The sequence below is a fragment of the Amphiura filiformis genome, unplaced genomic scaffold (genome assembly GCF_039555335.1).
Source record: "Amphiura filiformis unplaced genomic scaffold, Afil_fr2py scaffold_25, whole genome shotgun sequence".
NCBI lineage: Eukaryota > Metazoa > Echinodermata > Ophiuroidea > Amphilepidida > Amphiuridae > Amphiura > Amphiura filiformis.
In genome coordinates, this window is record NW_027305489.1 from 518,905 (window position 1) to 537,847 (window position 18,943).

At 36.9% G+C, this 18,943-nt stretch overlaps 1 protein-coding gene across 1 annotated transcript in view; it reads left to right on the forward strand.

Moving 5' to 3' along the window:
• LOC140143630 (uncharacterized) overlaps positions 1-10,079 on the forward strand; it is a 45,975-nt gene extending 35,896 nt beyond the window's left edge. The window contains exons 10-14 of the mRNA XM_072165446.1: positions 3,631-3,689; positions 4,982-5,024; positions 5,506-5,565; positions 6,176-6,247; positions 9,131-10,079. Of these exons, the coding sequence (XP_072021547.1) occupies positions 3,631-3,689; positions 4,982-5,024; positions 5,506-5,565; positions 6,176-6,247; positions 9,131-9,522 (626 nt within the window). The 3' untranslated portion in view covers positions 9,523-10,079. The remainder of the gene's footprint in view (positions 1-3,630; positions 3,690-4,981; positions 5,025-5,505; positions 5,566-6,175; positions 6,248-9,130) is intronic.
• The last annotated feature ends 8,864 nt before the right edge of the window (positions 10,080-18,943 follow it).

An 18,943-nucleotide genomic window follows, 5' to 3' on the forward strand; every position in this document is an offset into this window, starting at 1 on the left:
GGGGCCACGCCAGGACCGAAGCGACCCGACCGCTTCTGCGGTCGAATGTAAGGAGAAAGCTTGAGTTTCTGCAGCGAACGCCGAGCCAGCTAAGCTCGGGGAAGATGTGGGATCTGAGCCTCATGAGCCTGACGAAAGGAAGGACTGGGTCATACTCGCCCGGCGGAGGAAACGACGAGGGCTTGAGATCAAACGCGAGAGAGAGAGAGAGAGAGGGATCGACCCTGTTGGTCGGCCACGGTGAACGTGTCTGGCCAAGGTGCTTGGCTCTGCAAGGGGTTACCGACCGAGTAGGGTTGCTAGGAAGCTCCGAGAGAGACCGAGAAGGACGCTGAGTGACTGACAAGGTTGCGATGAACCCCAACGGGATATCAGAACCTCTCTGTCTGTCCTGGGGAGTTGAAAAATCCGAGAAGACTCTACTTCTGTCTGAGAACCATCCTGAAAGCTCATCATAGCTAGCATCTATGCTAATCGCATCGGACTGCGGATCCGGGCCCGTTGAGGGCAAACCTGGACCCACTGGTCGGGTTACCGCCGAGGGCACCTGACCGGGATCTTTGCCTAACCAACCAATAAGTTGGTTCATGCGGTATAACGCCGACGGGTCCGGAAGCGATGAGATGAGTGTTGACAGGGCCTCAGCCTGAGATGCCGAGCACTGACTGCTCTGGGATCTCGAATGCTCAACCATCGGGGGAGCAGCGAGGACAGAGGAGAGATCCCGATACCCGCTTTGGCCAGGAGCCGAAGCGTAAGGAATCTGAAGCGGCTGACCGGTGGACCGTAGCTGCCACCGGAGGTCGCTCTACCGACCAGGACGGACGGGAGGCCTTCCGACGGTCGAGCCATGGAACCATTGAGGTCGACCGCACACGGGAGGACGCTGAGCAGGGCCCACGCCTGGGCACTCAACCCGACCGCAACAGGTGCAGTCGAGGAGTGGCCGCCGGGCGCGAGCCAGGCCATTACTCAGGGGTGCCGGGCTGCACACCCACAGACGGCACTCGACCCGGACGCCAGAGCGCCAGGAGGACGCCTGAGTAGCGCCCACGCCTGGGCACTCAACCCGACCGCAACAGGTGCAGTCGAGGAGTGGCCGCTGGGCGCGAGCCAGGCCATTGCTCAGGGGTGCCGGGGCTGTACACCCACCCACGGCAATCGACCCGGACGCCGTGGCGCCAGGGAGCCGTGAGGGTACGAGCCACCCAGCAACAGAGTGAGAGAGAGAGAGACCGTCTCTCTCATACCTGGTCTCCTGGAGCTACCTGCAATGGAGAAATGATAAGAAAACATGTAAACTCCCTCTCGTCTCCGAAGAGACTGAAGGGAGGGAACCCCGGCGTAAGAGGAGAGGGATAAGCAAGAGGGCCAACCTGCAATGGGGCCACAGACTCCCCAAAGGGGAGGACCCCCTCCTCAACCGCCAGAGAACCCAAAACATGAGAAAGCGCACGGGATCAAAAAAAGTGAACACGAGATCCCCTACTACTGAGGGTGCGCATGGGAACAGTTTTGACATATGCCCCCCGCACTATTAAGCAAAAAAAACGCGACTTTTAAGCTTACTGCATGTGCGAAGAAAAATGAGTCAAAACACCGACTACGAAAGCCAAAGTAGCCGGGACAGAAGGGAAATCGCCAAGAAATAATCCCGGCGACCTCCCTGTGGAATTACCAGGGGGGAGCCGAGTGAGAACCTATGATTATTTTACTTGGGCGGTCTCACGTCGGCCACAGAGACTACGAGAAACTAGCAAGAAAAAAACATCACAAATGGGAAAAAATCTTGCTAAAGTTACAGAAAATACCACCGAAGTGATAACTGATACTCGCGTAACCGTTACTCGGAAAAATAAGCCTCACGCTGCTACGATATTTCTCAACAGAAATTGGAGCTCTTCAGAACACGCCCTTGTTGGTCGCAAGAAACGAATTGGTGAGGGCGATATCTAGTTAGTGTTGGGCGATACCAACACCTGGGCGTTGTCATCCCCATTCTTCCGGGGGTGCCAAAACCTTTTTCTGTGGTACAGGGGGTTTCTTGTGGTCCCAAACTTCGTTTTGTGCATAGATCAGGTCGTGGGAGGTAAGTAGAGGGTGCGCAGTGTATCTAGATTTATCAATGTAGCCATGCCACCCATGCCTATACAAATATAAGCATCCGCATGGGTGTGAGATTTGAACAAAGAAAATGGCCACAGGTTTTATGGTATTTTGTTTGATGCTGGATTGCTTCCATGGAATCATGTCACCTTATAAACTTTCCTTTTCCCAAAATATTAGTTGTGTTGTTGTACATGTACAGCAGTTTGGATATTATGTGTTGACCATTTTTCACCCTGATGTAGCAGTGACATCAATGTTGCATCTTCAAATTGTTAGCATTTGCTCATTGTGTCACTGCTACATCAGGATGAAAAATGGTATAGAAACAAAATTGTGCATTATTTTGCTTAGAGAACAGTTCATACATGTGTACCCTTATGATATCTGTACCATGGGTTACCACAATGAAAATAAACATCTCAAGACGAAACAATTTTGCAATCAGCATTACAGTAAAATGAGCTTTCTCCTGATGTCAAAATTATGGAGTTAAGTGGTGTGGATAATGATTAGGGCTATTGTTGACAAAGCAATTTTTCCGATTGTCGACAAGCATGTAACAATTGTTGACAAAACTAGTCACTAAAAATATTAGAGATGAGCTGAAGATAAGCTTAACATCGCCATTATTTACCAAATAAACTGCATTCATTCGCAAGTGGTGTAGGTTGTCTTTCCATTACATGTACAAAATTTCCAATATTCTGATGATGCGTATATATGTGACCATCCATCTCAAACCGCTCGTAAAGTCGGCAAATTGTATTTCGAGTTACAGTGCAAAATGTGCATAAAGCTTGTATTCATAATGTACCTAATAATTGTCCTACAAGTTTGGCATTTTAGTCCAGTCAAACACCAATCTGTAATCCTATTGTTGAAGAGGATAATAAGCTTATACTTATAGTAAATAGCTGTAGTCTTTGTTTGCTTTGGCTAAATCCTTTTCAAGTGGTGGGTTAATTAACAATGAGAGGACATTCCTGAACCTTGTTGACTTGGGGATAATTTGAAGTGACCGCCAATTATGACCATGTGATATTTAATACCACCAATGTAGAAAAAGAGAAATATTGTAGCACCAAAATAATGTACCCTTATTGCTGAAGGAGCAAAGTTTAACAAGCCATAACTCCGCTTCTGGATATCGTTTGAAGTCAAATGATATATCATTGTAAAGCTTATGATATATATTTTCTAAACACGGAAGAAAACAAAATTTACCAGGGGCCGACTTTACGAGCGTTTCGACATGGCTGGTCACATGTGGTATATGGCAATATTTTGGTGTAAATAAATGATGCACAATGTGGTCTCTGAACTTAATATTTGACTTTATTGATGTATTGCTTTGTTCACAACTTCTTGATGTCGGATCTTAAGATTTGGCAATTGTCAATGTAAATTCTACTTGTCAACAGCCCTAATAATGATACGATTTGTTTAATTTTGTTGTTTTATGAACAGTGCAGCGTCAATATCTTATTTTATGTTGATTTTTTTTCTTGCTCTTTATTCCAGCAAACAATTGTGCCACCAACTCAACTACACAAAGAAAAGCTGTAGAGGGTGTACTAAAGGCAAGTAATTTTCTTCTTTTTGAACAAGTTGTTGGATTCAACTGTTAACATGATTCTTTTTATACAAATCCAATAATAATGAAGGTGTTAAACTCACATTTTCATGACGTTTCACCACTACACTAGTGGTTTCATCAGACTGGCAACTCATCACATCTGACTGCTTCCTTTTATAGGCAACAGGAACCACTATTGAGAGCATGATGATTTATTATATCCTTCATTAATATATTCTCGTTCGTTAATTGGTTAAACGAGTATCATGTGACCAAAAATAGTTTTGCTATTTTACAAAACAGTCAAAAAGCCGATTGATGAGGGAACGAGGTACTATTCAAAGTACTATCTCCCGGAAATAGTTTTACTATCTCCCTCTGAGCGCCAGATGACCTCATATCCGCGTCGCAGTTCCTAGTGGTCCGTGCAACTCGCCACATACACGGGATATCACAGCCGGCTCTGGGGTATTAATGTGTCGCAAGTCATGTTGTCTTATATGAAGCACACAAGCAGCACAGAAGTGCAACTAAAATACGACGGTTTCATGCCATAATCTGAGTTACATCAGGATTAGTATCTTAATATTGACGGCAAAATACTGACAGAGAACATGGTTAGGGCCTACTCGTTTCACGGAGATATATATGAGAGGTAACAACATTTTCACGGTAAGCTTTAGCCACTCAACTGTGTGCGTGTTTTGTGCATGTAGGCCTCACGTGCATTCAATCAAAACAAAGCGAGGCCAGCCTAGCCTTGACTAGGCCTAGCCTAGATTTATACCTAGGCCTATGACTATGATAAAGGCCTTGCGTTTCTAATATTTTAACCAATTAATGAACAAAGAATATATTAATGAAGGATATAAAACAAATATTTACTGCTCTTAATTGGGATCTGGTGGAATCTGTTGGTCCCCGAGGTGCACTGGAGACCGTGAGCCTACGAGCTTCCCGAGACCGCCAGGTCGAGGGAAAATAGTAGGCTCACGGTCTCCAGTTCACCTCGGGACAATAGATTCCACCAGATCCCTCATGAGCAGTAAATATTTGTATATTATATCTTAATATACATTGAATAGAACCAACTATACTGCAGTAGTAATCATATTGTTGCACTTGTTGCTTTTTAGTTGTTTTTTTTGTTGTTTTTTTTTGTTTGTTTTTAAAGCAGATTGATATCTCTACGTTGAAATCACAAATATTTAAGATTATTTGAATAAATGCTCTTCTACCATCATTTTCCACATTTATATTATACATGTACCATTGTTACATTTTGTATATCAACAGGATATAGGGACAAACAGGAATGTCAGTGCTCAAGATGATTCAGGTATGTATTTTCACATTCTTTATATATTTTTCATTTTTAAAATGTGTAATGACCATTTTGTTAAAAACAAAATAAATAGAGGAAAAGGTGAGCAAATATATATATTAGGGTGGTGCATAAAAAGAACCCTGTTCTAAGGAGGAAAAAAAGACTGACCGACCAACCAAATGTATGTCTCACAACATTTTTTTTTCTGTTGTTTAATGAAAGATGACAAGAAAGGTTGTGTGATTGGCTCAATATTTGAATTTTATTTTGACTCAAAATGCCAGATAAGTAGAGTGTGAGGGATGGTGCTACAACTGCTTCACAATTTACTTGGTGGAATTTTATAAATTGACATATAAACTCTATCCACAGGACTTATTTTCCGCCCTGGCTAAGTCATAGGCGAGATATGTTAGATCTATTTCCACCCATTCTCATTATTATGCCAACTCATGCAATTATTCTTATTTTGTTGATTTTTCCTTATATATAGGTTCAAAAACAAAGCCTTCCACTTCAGGGAGAATCAGTGCTCATCAATCAACTGGAAAAGGTATGTGAGAATTTATTTGCTTGGTATAATTTTCTTCCTTCTCTTTTTTTTTCTCTTCTCTTTATTGTATTTATCCCACAACTTTCATTCAGACATGTACATTCATCAGGGCTGTTATTTGAAGCTTATAGTTGAAAACTTTCACAATTCTAGTCCCAAGAAATAATATCAGATGCCTTGTTATTAATAAAACGATTGTTGTTGTGTATATCTTCTGTTTAATGCAAGGGATTTTGTTTGTACAACAATATAATGTGGGTGTCGGATCGTTTTCCAAAACGATTTTCAAAAATATGACTTTGATTACATTACCATGTGCATGTCTGTCTGTATTCATGATGGTGTCCTGCTATATGATCTGTATAGACGAATCCAATTTCATGCGTTCCTACACCTCAATGACTGAAAAAGATCAAATCATAGACTGGGGGACTTACAATGTAGGCAAGGAGACACATTCTATATAAAACCAGATAAAGGAAGAAGCTATTGCTACCACTGTTTTAACACTGAAATTCACTTTATATAGTCCATCTAAAGTTTTAGCATCACAATTCCAGCTATACTGTCTTGAGTAATATTTCTATTTTGATTTCTATATCCCATTCAGAAAACAGCACAAAATGTACTTCAAAGAAGAAAGTAAAGCCTCGCAAATCAACTACTGCTGCAACTCCAAAAGGTAGGGAAAGCCAATCATTGACCAAGATTGAATTAAAAGTTTGAAGGTTGCAAACCAAGACCGGGTGTGGCAGCTACCTGGCGTGATCTGCATCAACCTTTTTTAAAGACGTGCAGTCTTGGGGATATTAGTATTATCAAGCCCTGGTTTTACTACATCATTCTTTTCAAAGTTAACCAGAGACCATTGAAAAATATGGTTATGCTGATGATCTAGCAATCCTGATGACACACACAAAAATGACAATTTAAAGCTCTATGAGTTGAGACATGGGGACCTTAGCAGTGTACCTAAAGCTGCGTAAAGGCAAAACAGTGAAACTTTTGGCTGCAAAACCTTGGTAATATTTCATTTCATGCAACATGATGTGTAAAAAATTCTCAAAAAATATGCTATTTGACTTTTGACTTAAATTTAGCTCTATGTATATCATAAGAAGAGTTATGGGCATAATCGATTCACCCCATTTTTTTTGTGTGGCTGTCGAAAGTGGCTGCTTTGGTTGAAAAAATGGGGACCTGGAAAACAATTTCAGAAACATTATATACATTGTACCTACCAATTTAGGAAGTTCTGCTGGGCATAATTGATTCAATTTTCAGGTCTTTTTGTTCGCATGTTCACTCGTTTTTCGTAAATTCAGGGATTTTTACACACGCCAGAAAATTAAGGGGTAGGGGTAACATTATTTATTTTTTCAAATGTTTCTGAGTCCAGAAATTAAACAAATTTGTCCAATGTTCGAAACAGCATTTTCGTGCGTACCTTTTGTCACATTAATCTGAATGTTTGAATACCTCCTTTATGCAAACAATGCAGTATATCATGGGAAAAACTGCTGAATTCATGACTATAAATTATTGATTTGATACTGTTTAGACCCATCTTAATGTATATTTAGGGGTATGTGAGTATACAAAGCTGACAGTGGAAAATTTTGTCACACAAAAATGGGGTGTTTTTTTGGCAAAATTGGCCCAAAAATGCAATTTTCTGCTCAATGATACAAAATAGAGCTTTCTAACTGCCAAAATCATAAAATACAGACAATTTTACACTAGAAATGTCTCAATCTAAGATTGTCTATGTTTATTTTTACCCCTAAATATTTTTTACACACTTTTGTCCGCTAAACCGTGGTCAAACCTTGAACCTTGTCATTTGAGGGTAATACAGTAAAATCTAAATCCTGTAATAGTAAGCACAATTGTTGATTTGATGAAAATGAAACTGCATGGATTGAACTTGGGTTTTGAAAATTTTGATTTTGTTTTTTACAGTTTACTGCATATTTTCTTCACAAATTTGACAGTCTTAAAAGTTCACTAGCATGCTCCAAAAGATGATTCCTATGACATTTCAATATGAATGTTTGTTTGAGCTTCATGTACAGGGTGTAACAATAAAATTTGTACAATTTTGAAAATAGAATGACTCAAGTATGTTGCTTAGTTTTTGGTTTGATATTTATATGTCTATCAAGATCATTATTTTAGCCATCAGATAAGCTTTGTTCCAATAAAATCGATTGGTTCATTTTTTAGCCATCAGAGAAGCTTTGTTCCAATAAAATCGATTGGTATACAAGTGAAAATATGGCCAATTATGTAACCTAGTCTTAAAAACACTTGGGCCACTTTTGTCTAAGTGTTACAAAGGGGACTGAATAAAATTGAACCATGGACCAGTTGGACGGTGCTCTTACATGTATGATATGTAGTTTTAACACAATGGGGTATTCAAAGTGGTAGAAATGATTACATAATAGAATATCTCCACGAGTTTTTGAAAGTCACACCAAAGCACTGACATAACCTCATTTACTAGAAATCGTGGCTGCAGCTCAACGCTTCAACCCCAATTCACGTTGGAAGAGCGCATTTTTATAGTTGTGACATTCAGTAGCACATGGAGTCAACCAGAAACCATATGATTGTTTATAGCTCATTTTCCAAACTCACATCTTCCATCAAGTCATACAATTACATATATCCAAAACTATGAGAAGTATGTAGAATCTGTTAGTAGAAATGCTGGCAACAGTGGTTGCCCTAGAAAAGCTACATGTAGAAGCCCAGCTGGACTTAAGTTCAAAATGTTATTGTTTTGTACTTATGGATGCAAAAACTGTGCTCAGTTTTACCAATGATATCTCGGGGTTATGAGAAATTACTTTATTTACAAGATTAATTGAAAGAAATTTCATGACTTCATTTATAGATTTTAAAGAAATAACATAATGAAGTTCCTGTTAAATATAAGAAGAAACACCACTTATAATTCTTTTGTATCAGTTCTTTGATGTTTAATGCACAATAAACATCTACGCGGTTCAAACTTTATATGCGCAAATAATGCAAAGTGGCCCAACAAGTTTTCTGGACGATTTAATTAATCGGACATAACTTTTGATCCCGTGCTAGTAAAGGAACCAACTAAATGTCTTCTTTTAGCCATGATATTACTGATTGTATTGCATATAACATTTGTGCCATAACTCTTTTAGTTTTTTCCTGAGAAGTCAAAATGCAATTGTATAAATTTTATTGTTATTTGTTACACCCTGTATTATAAACGTTTTTGTGCCAGCAGTTAAGAATGGAATCTTGAGTAGGCAAGCATGATAATTGACATGTCCTACCATTGCTTGAAGCAAATTTCAGTAATTGCAAAAAATGCATTAATAACTTCATTGTCATGCATATGCAGAATCAGTGTACCATTTCATACCACACAGAAGGAGATTGTTCTTAATTATCCACAATCTCCATTCATTTTTGAATTAATGATCTATCAATCCATGGGGTTGCCACACAAATTATGAATTAATTTACCACATTTATTTTGTATGTGCCTCTTACATTTGTTTTGCATAACTTGCAGGTGATACCTTAATCACGATAGCTGACATAAACAACCGCTCGAAAAGGGGAAAACCCGTTCTCGCGAAAGTGCACAGTGTCAAGGATCTAAAGAAGTCAAGAGAAAGTGATGACTGGACCTTCCACATCCTTCTTGAAGATGACGAGACATCCATTGATGGCCAGTACTCTGGGCCCAAGGAAGTATGCAAAAAGCGATATCAGTACCTGCGAAAGCTTATCATGTCACCTACTGTATTAAAGGTGACTAACTACCAAGTAGAACGAAAGAAACCGACAACAGAAACCATGTATGGCAGCCATCCAAGGTGCCGTCTGGAATTTACTATAGGGAGTACCTTTAAGAAAGTCACACAACAGAAGTCTACAAAATCATTACAAAATATTTGCTGAGGACTGACCTGATCATTTTATATGCATCTCAACAACAGAAACTACACTTTGGCCAACTGTTCTATTTGATAAAACAATTCAAATAAGGATAGGATTGCACCATCTAGGATGTTTCTTTACCTAGGTAACACAGCAAAATAGGTCAAGTACCATTGAGGCCTATTGACCTTGACCTACTTTGTTGTGTTACCTAGGTAATGAACCATCCAAGATGGTGCAATCCTATCCTTATTTGAATTGATATATCAAAACGAACATTTTGACACCTCTTTTGTCAAAATCTGATCACTTTTTGACCCACATAGAGCCAAAAATGTGACTTTTAACCTTTTTGGTTATAACTTAAGAACAATATGTCCTAGATAGGTGATATTTTCTGAATCCTTGTGACTAGAGGAATACATTGGAATGGTTTGTAACACAATTTGAGCAACTTTGAAATTTGACCCTGTGTCAAGTTAGTTCGATGACCTTATCCCAGCAAAAGCTACTCCGGTTCAATTACTATCAGGCATTTTTGTGTAGCCCATGATGTCAACTACCTAAGGTAAAATGCAGCTCCCCCCCAGTGGTACCGTCCAACCTTTGAGCTCACACACTTAAGTCATGATAGTGTTTGAAGTTTTTTGTAAATGATATAAATATAAAAAGCATAAAGCAATTACCTTTGGTATTTACTCGAACATTACCTACAATTTGGTATTTTGTTTTAAAAAAATAAGAAAAAAAAGCATAAAGCAATTACCTTTGGTATTTACTCGAACATAACCTACAATTTGGTATTTTGTTTTAAAAAAATAAGAAAAAAAAGTGAAAAAGTATAGTAGGAAAATGATCATATAAAAACAGAAAAATGAAGAAACAATGTTTAAAAAAAGAAAGAAACAAAGTAAAGCAAATATGTTAAGTAAACAAAGCAATGAAAAACAAGCATTAAAGTAAACAAAAGATTTTGTAAGACACATTTTGTTGAGGAAGAAAAGGAAAAAAAGATTTAGAAAAAAATTATTGTATGGTTCACTTTTTCCGGAATATAGACCAGCATCGTGACTATTTTCAACTTTGTTGTTTTATGTTCAGAATCTTATTTTGTCAAAATTTTAGGTCAATTTTTTAGGATACTGTACAGTACATAATATGTCTGTTTTTATGATAACAAGTTATTTTAGTATTTTAAAGAATAAAGAATCTTTATTATTTATTTACATATATATATCACAAATTGTTTTGTGATTAATATTGGTAGTGTTAAGATTTTAATGTTTCCATTTTCTGGAATGTTTTACATGTAGCATCAGATTGAATCACTTAATGAAGTCAAAATAGTAAGCAGCTTCTCAAAAACTACAGTCTAAGTAATTTTCAGCGCATCACAATGTAGTGTACATAATGTATTATGTAAAAAATGTAACTTGACCATGGATAATATGTGACCATCCTCCACAACTGAGCCCGGATGTCCCCAGTGCCACTATTGAGATTTGCTCCATTGAACTTAACAATAAACAATAGGAAACAAAGGATTTATTGACTGTTTTATTGATTTTTCACTACTTATATGTCAAGTACTATAGACGTGATATACATCATTTTAATTTAAAGCTAATTTCAAGCAGAATATTTTGGTTGAATATCTCAAAAATGATGATTGGCGACATCCGGGCTCAGTTGTGCTGAGGGGTCACATATCTCGCCTATGTGCTTTTTAATTGTGTGGGAAAGAACTATACTTTGATCAGCTCTTAATCAGCAGGCCTTATAACATCACAGATTAATATCAAAACATTTTATTTTGAGAATTGTCTTGTGACATCTTGCCAGAAACATTACAAATTAATTCAAGTCCTATACCTTGTCTACTTTCTTTTTAAACACACAAAATATAGACCAGATGGGTCAACTAATAGCACTCTTAACATGGGTCTACTTCTCGGCGTAGTTGTAAAAACCTAACATTTCCCGCCTATTAAGAACTGATCAAAATATATGGTACAAATTTAATGATGAATCTATTTTATGTTGGTACAAATATGTGTCAAACTGTCCTGATCCAGAGCCTGCCATTTTCTCCATCCATTTTGCCCATACCAGCCCCACCTTTTTTAGTCCCGATCCAAACTCGTCCAAGGGATCACAAACCATGCTGAACTTTTTGAACAACATGTTCATTTGCTGACCTGCAAAATTCCAACTTGCTTACTTGCATGGCCCAATTTGCAACTAAACATCCAGGCAAGTAGCAACTGTGTTACAACTTGCAATGCATATTTACAACTCTCCATTTGCCAGGCAACTCATTGGGAGCAAATGCCAAATTTAAGCTATGTTAAGGATACCTACAAACATTAAAATGCATGCTCCAGCTATGTTCTTGCTACATTTGTAATTCCACAGTATAGAACCCAGGATTTGGAAGAAAAGAAAAAAATTGAGTATTTAAAATGTATATTTTGTATATAACAGTGATATATAACAATGTCTTTAGAAAGACATTGAGAACTAACTTGTACATTGTACCAGCAGCTATTTTCGTCAGCTGTAAATAATTACATTCAATTGGGATTCATACTGATTTAGATGGATACATAATAATAGAGATAAAGAATTGAGTTTGGGTCTGACATCACCTGTCAATCAAACTCGGATATGGTTTGTTTACGATTTGTTGTTATTATTTGAAAAAATGTGATCTTAACATGATTAGTTTTTACTCTCTGCCTTTGATAAAGATCCTGCTAGGATTGAAAGCTCAGGCCCCTAAAACTTTGAAATGATTAGTTTTTGTCAAAAGTTAGGTCTTAAGGGGGTACTACACCCCTGGCCAATTTTATGCCTATTTTTGCACTTTTCTCAAAAATTATAGCACATTGGTGACAAGTAAGATATATATATTATAGGGGCAAGGACTACAACTACTGTACTGAAAATTCAGCAACTCAAAGCAAGTAGTTATTGGATTTATTGATCAAATATTGGTTTTCCCTCATTTTTGACTGTAACCCCACAACTGTTGTCTGTGCTGAAATAAAATTTATAGTGCAGTAGTTGTAGTCCTTGCCCCTATAATATACATATCTTACTTGTCCCTAATGCGCTATAATTTTTAAGAAAAATGCAAAAATAGGCATATATTTTGGCAGGGGTGTAGTACCCCTTAATAATAAGAAACTTTCTTGCTGAAGGCACCTTCGTCAACAATGCCTAGAAAAGTAACTTTTTGCCTTATAAAAGTACAAACATTGTTCGCCATCTTCAGCAATTCATTTCCTCTGAGTCATCAGATGAATACTTCACATTTTACATGATAGACAGGACTGTCAGACACAAACAGTTTCTATATCTCAGACTTTTATTATAATAGTATAGCACTTTCCATCCTGTGCAATATGCATGAATCCCAATTCATTCAATATGTTCAAGCAGTTGATAGAACTGATTGGTAAAAAGTAACAATATGTAAAGTAAGAGAAGTAAAACACCAGAATGTGCTGCACCAAATTGTTCCCCAATTTCAGGGTTTTGCATCCTTAAAACACCTCCCCAGAAACTTTCTGGTGCATCTATTAGTCCTTTGTATTTATATCCCTCATAAATCCCAGTTCATCGGTTGGTTGCATTAAATATTTTCAGCATCATGCCATTGAATAAATACTATTAAGCATTAGGTCATTTGGCTTCCTTGTGATAGTAAAGTCAATGCGTGTTGCAGTAGTGCAGTGTGCGTAGTGTTAAATCACGCTTGTTGATTCAAGGAACTGGCATGTTTACACATGCTATCAAATGCGGTACATCTTGGTACACATGTGAAGTAACTCAGACAAAGTACTGACTTCACTCTCTTGAGGAAGCCAAATGGACATCCTCCACTAACATTGCAATACATTAGGAAAAAAGGATTGTCTGCTTGTCAAATTTGAATGAATTTTGGATGAGGACAAGCAAACAATCTGTTTTGGGCAGCCATGTGGCCTAAATGCAGTATGCGTGTCATGCACATACAGAAGAGACCTAATTTATATATATATACATATATATGATACCTCTTAAACTGAAAAATTAAGAGAATATTATTGGAAATTTGAATTTTCAGTTTGAATTTTCATGTCTTAACGTGTGTTTTGTCGATTAATTAGTGTAAAATATTATTTGAAAGAAATATAATTTCTGTATGAGTGACATAAAGCAAACAACTGCCATTTTCTCCATTCAAGAGATGGTCGAAATATAATCACTTGGTAAAAGACATATTTTGGCCCATTTTACAAGCAGAAAATCCCCTCTTTCATCTTGTCATTGCATTTTAACCAGACTAATTTTATTTTTAATAACAGTATTAAAACTTCTTTTTTTTTGTAACATTTTGTCTTAAAGTGTAATTTTAGTTGTAAATATATTTTGTAGACATTTAAGTCCAGGTATTTTGCATACCATCTTCATAAAATTGTGCCAATAGTCAGTGTCCGAAATAAGGAAAATATGGAGGTTGTCCCGAGGATAACTAAAGCATAAATTCTGCTTGTCCTCAAAACATTTTGGTTATCCCCAAAATGTGTTACATTTAAGAGGTAAAATATAGTGGTTGTCCAGAAGATAAGTACATATCTCAATATGGTTGTCCCCAGTGATTTTTGGACCAGAGGATAAGTGCTTATTTCGAACACTGCCAATAGTCATTTCTTAAAATGTTTTTACAAGCAGTGTGAGTGCTTCAAATTTGAATTCCAACAATGGAAAATAATTGGTAGAGCTTTATTCGTAATGATATGAAAAATCTGTCAGTATTTTCTTTTTAATGGGCCGTATTTTCTTTTCTTTTTTCTGCATCCACACCAGTGTTGCGAGTCGGTAAATTACCGGTAATTTACCGCCATCTTATTTTACTGTGGTAAAATAGGGTAAAATAAATAAATTAAGTAAAATATGAAATAAAAGGATTTCTTTTTAATTAAAACTTCAAATAATATTGTTTTTGTTTGTTTCTTTTATAGTGATGCCAATTTTGTTTGCAATATTTGCACAACTTACTTGAAATAATGATTTTGTAGACCCCTACTACCTATAACTGCCCATAGGTCTGTACTACATAGTGTACGGTCGTGCGTCTTGGCTCGCCACCAAAAAAAGGTTGCGACGTTACATTTTTCCAAAGTCGACTCAAAACAAATGATGATATCTCTGTCAAGCAAGAAGGTATTGTCATGCTTGTGGTCTCATTTTATTGCTAAATAAAATGCACTTTCAACCCTGTAAAAAGAAATACTTGAACTTTTTTAATACTGACACTGTGCTTCATAGAATTCAGAATGGGCAGGGTGGGGAATGTGGTGGTGGGGGATGTGGTACACACAAACTCTATGGGATTGGTATTTTTAGTGCGTAATCTGCTTCTGTAAAGGCTGTAAATTGGATTTGGAATCTATTTAGCATCTAAAACACTCATGGCCTTACAACTGAACAATTCTACTAATTGTTTTTAATAATTTATGATTGGTTTAGATTAGAAAATACAAACTTTTCCATACAAAACTAACCGTTGTCATATTAAACACTGTAGTAAGTAATGCAGATGTCTTCAAAATCTAAAAGTTACTGTAAAATTTTAATTACTTATTCTATCACAGTCAAAGTATAGATTTTCTGAAGGGAAATTTGACGAGGAATCTAAATATGGGCATATTTTTCCTGTATGGGTTAGGGGGAAAATGTTTAGGTTCAAAATATGTTGAATTGTAAAAAATCTAACATACTTTGGGGCACCCTATATTCCTAGATTACCAAACAGCTGTGATTTTGGTTTCTTCCAAAGTCAGTTGGCTCTCCATATCCTCTAACCAAATGAATGTTGTTTACTTCCAGTTTATTACTGTAAGTTGGTAATAAGCAATGCATTGAGTGACCCATTTTTATCAAAATCTTTTTATTCCACCCTGTATAACTTGCAGGTCACCCTGTATAATGAGTTGAAATGTATATATATTTGAATTGCTTATGCCTTCAGCTTTCCAAAAATGTATACTTTTGCTAGTTTAGGGTTGATGATTGTCGAGATAATCTAATTAGAAACCCGGTTGGTGTAAAAATTCATAATATTTGTCATGTAACGCTAAGGGTGGCGAGTTCAGGACACATGGCCGTACAATAGCATACAAATATTAACAGTCTATGAGTGTGATGGTCGAAAAATAATATCATGGGGTGAAAGATGGATTGTTCCATTCCACAAGACGGAACGGCGAGTGGAATCGAACAATACATCTTTCAGCGAGTGATTATATTTCGACCATTACACAAATTTAAGACAGTTATTATTTGTTTTATATCACTCATACATAAATTCTGTTGCTCAAAAATACTATTTAAGATAGGGAATACATTTTTTCATCAACATAACATCATGTTTTGCCGTGACATACTTAACATTTTGGTGTCCACCCCATAACTAAATCGGCGAGGCTAGGAGTAAGCGCACAGCTTGGCGCAGGCGCACTATGGCACAGCACTAGGATGGTAAAAACTCACACGGAGAGGCTGATGGTAAAAATGATAAATGGCTATCAACCAATGAACTGTCTAGAATTTATGTATGAGTGATATAAACTAAAATAGCACTGTAGAGAAAGTGTCAGTGATTGTGCATTCAGCTGATCAACATGTTCATTTACTGCATTTTAACACTCATAAAACAACACCTCATTATGAAAGCATCACCCCCCCCCCTTCCCAAGCTCTCTTCCCCTTGATGGTACTTCCAAATTTTGAGGGGTTGACCATGGCTTGACTATGTCATGAGCTTTCTATATTTTATAAACATTTAAGGAACTGTACTACTCAAGGTAAAATTTCCCATATTTTTTGTCATAAATATGAGTGAACTTGTGACTAAAGAATGGCTGTTTTGATTTCACATTCTGATTTCTGAATAAAATGCTCTTTGTCTCTGTTTTACCAAAATATTCCCTTCATATTTTGGGTACCACTGTAAAACAAAATCATTCATACTTAAGTTGTGATTAGCATCCTTGAAGTATAATTTTTGACAAGATTACTTTTAACCAGATCCAAATAAAATTATTATGAATGACCATGATGAATTACCATCAGTCATGAGATAGGGTCTACAGTGAAAATTTCAATTGAATGAACACAGCCTGACAAGTTTTCTTTTTTTGCTTGAAATGAATGGCAGCCATGTTGGTGGAACAGTATTTCTGAATGACAACTGACTCCCCAGTTCGAATCATGTCAGATGTACACATTCTCTGGAATCCATGTTGATGGATGGTATTTTGATGACATAGTATATATGATTGGGATGATTTATACAGTATAGTTGCATGGTTAATCAGGATTTGCTGGATAAACAACATACTGTACAGAACCAATTCGGCATCAATTCCATCTGTTAAATGTAACTGTTGCTGTCTGTCCAATAAACTTGGAAACTCAGTTTTTATCATTTATTTGAAATAATATATGGGTTAAAAAAAGTCCTAAAAGGATATTTTAGTAATGTTTTGAAAATGTTTTCTTCATGTTGACTTATTTAATGTTGACAACATTTCGAAAATAAATCGAGACCAGACAGTTATTCGCAGCAATTAGACACTTTTGAAAGGCAAAGCCCAATTCAAAGTTAGGGGCGATTAAAATAGAGGTCATATTGAGAGCTACATGTCATAGGCCTACTGCTACTGATTCACGATTTTAACCTACTGTAGGGCTAAATGCTTGAGGTATGTTTTTGATTTTTAATTCACATAGTTAATATGCATTTATTTTCATCATAACACAATGTACATGTACACTATTCAGGACCTAGATTTCAACTTGGTTTGCGAGAATCAAAATCCATTATATTCACTGCGCTTAATGATACAATGAGAGAAGTGCTCGCAACCCAATCTTACGAGAATCGATTCTGTGATTCTCATCAAAATCTAGGCTCTGCTATTCAAAAAGATAATCTGTTATTCAAAAAGATAATAAATAATCTTTATCAGATAGTAATTGTGATGCTCAGTCATATAATCTGGACATTTTTTATTGAACATGTTTGATAGCAATTTATTTAAATCTATGTCATAAGTCATAAGTGATAATATATGTGACCTGCTACCACAAAATCAGCAAGTTTATACTCATTTTGTTGAGATGGTGGTTTCGAGATATTTAGTCTGACTAAGTTGATGTTCATTGTTTGCCGCCACCTGTACAAGCCAGTAGTATTATCCTTGTGAATGGCCAATTGTGCCCCCCATTCACAAAGGACATACAGACATACTTAGTGGCTTTCACAGGTGATTGAACACAAATGCAGTAACCAAGGCGTTTTGAGTGCGAGTGACTACACCTTGCAACTTTACGCTGATTTCGTGGTAGCTGGTCACATATGTGTTGTATGTATTATGTGACAATTTGTATTGCATGTTGTATAAGGGGGGGAAACCTCGGGTGCCACTCAAGTTAAATGCTGAACAGTGAACATGACCAATTGTTTCTGAGAGATGCTCAAAACAAGGGGACAAAATATATGACTATATTATATCCCCCTAAAGCAAAACAAGGAACTAATTGACCAAATTATCAAGTTATTTTAAAAACTTTTTTTTTTTAAGATACCCTTTTTTATTTTAAGGGGGTACTACACCCCTTGCCAATTTTGTGCCTATTTTTGCATTTTTCTCAAAAATTATAGTGCATTGGTGACAAGTAAGATATGTATATTATAGGGGCAAGGACTACAACTGAAAATTCAGCAACTCAAGGCAAGTATTTATTGATCAGATACTGGTTTTCCCTCATTTTTGACTGTAACTCCACAACTGTTGTCTGTGTTGAAATAAAATTTCCAGTGCAGTACGTAGTTGTAGTCCTTGCCCCTATAATATACATATCTTACTTTGTCACCAATGCACTATAATTTTTGAGAAAAATGCAAATATAGGCACAATATTGGGCAGGGGTGTAGTACCCCCCTTAAAGAAATCCTTTTAAAAACTTTTCCAAAAATATCTTGCTGGCACATTATTCTGCCAGTTACCAAAAGACCAGCCTTTTCCATGTCCACAGGCTGGTATTGTATTTACTTGAGTGTACATTGGGAGTATCAGTAGTAAGTTGTTGTAGATAAATTATGTATACCAGTAATGTGGTAGATTAGAAAGTAAATCAGAAAAAACCCAAATGTTTTGTTCTTGTATTTATTTGTCTGAAAATTGAGTATCCTTATTACACATTAGGGGTGAGGCCGGGTGGAAAAAGTTCTTTAAGTATAGTGAATCCAGCCTCTTTTGGCGTCAGAATATGTTCATGGTATAACTGTGTGTGAACATTTTGCCATATTGAAGCTAAAATTGAGAAGGGCCCTTGATGCAAAAGTAGAACAAATTCAAGTGAAGAGTGCATAAAAGTGACATCTTTT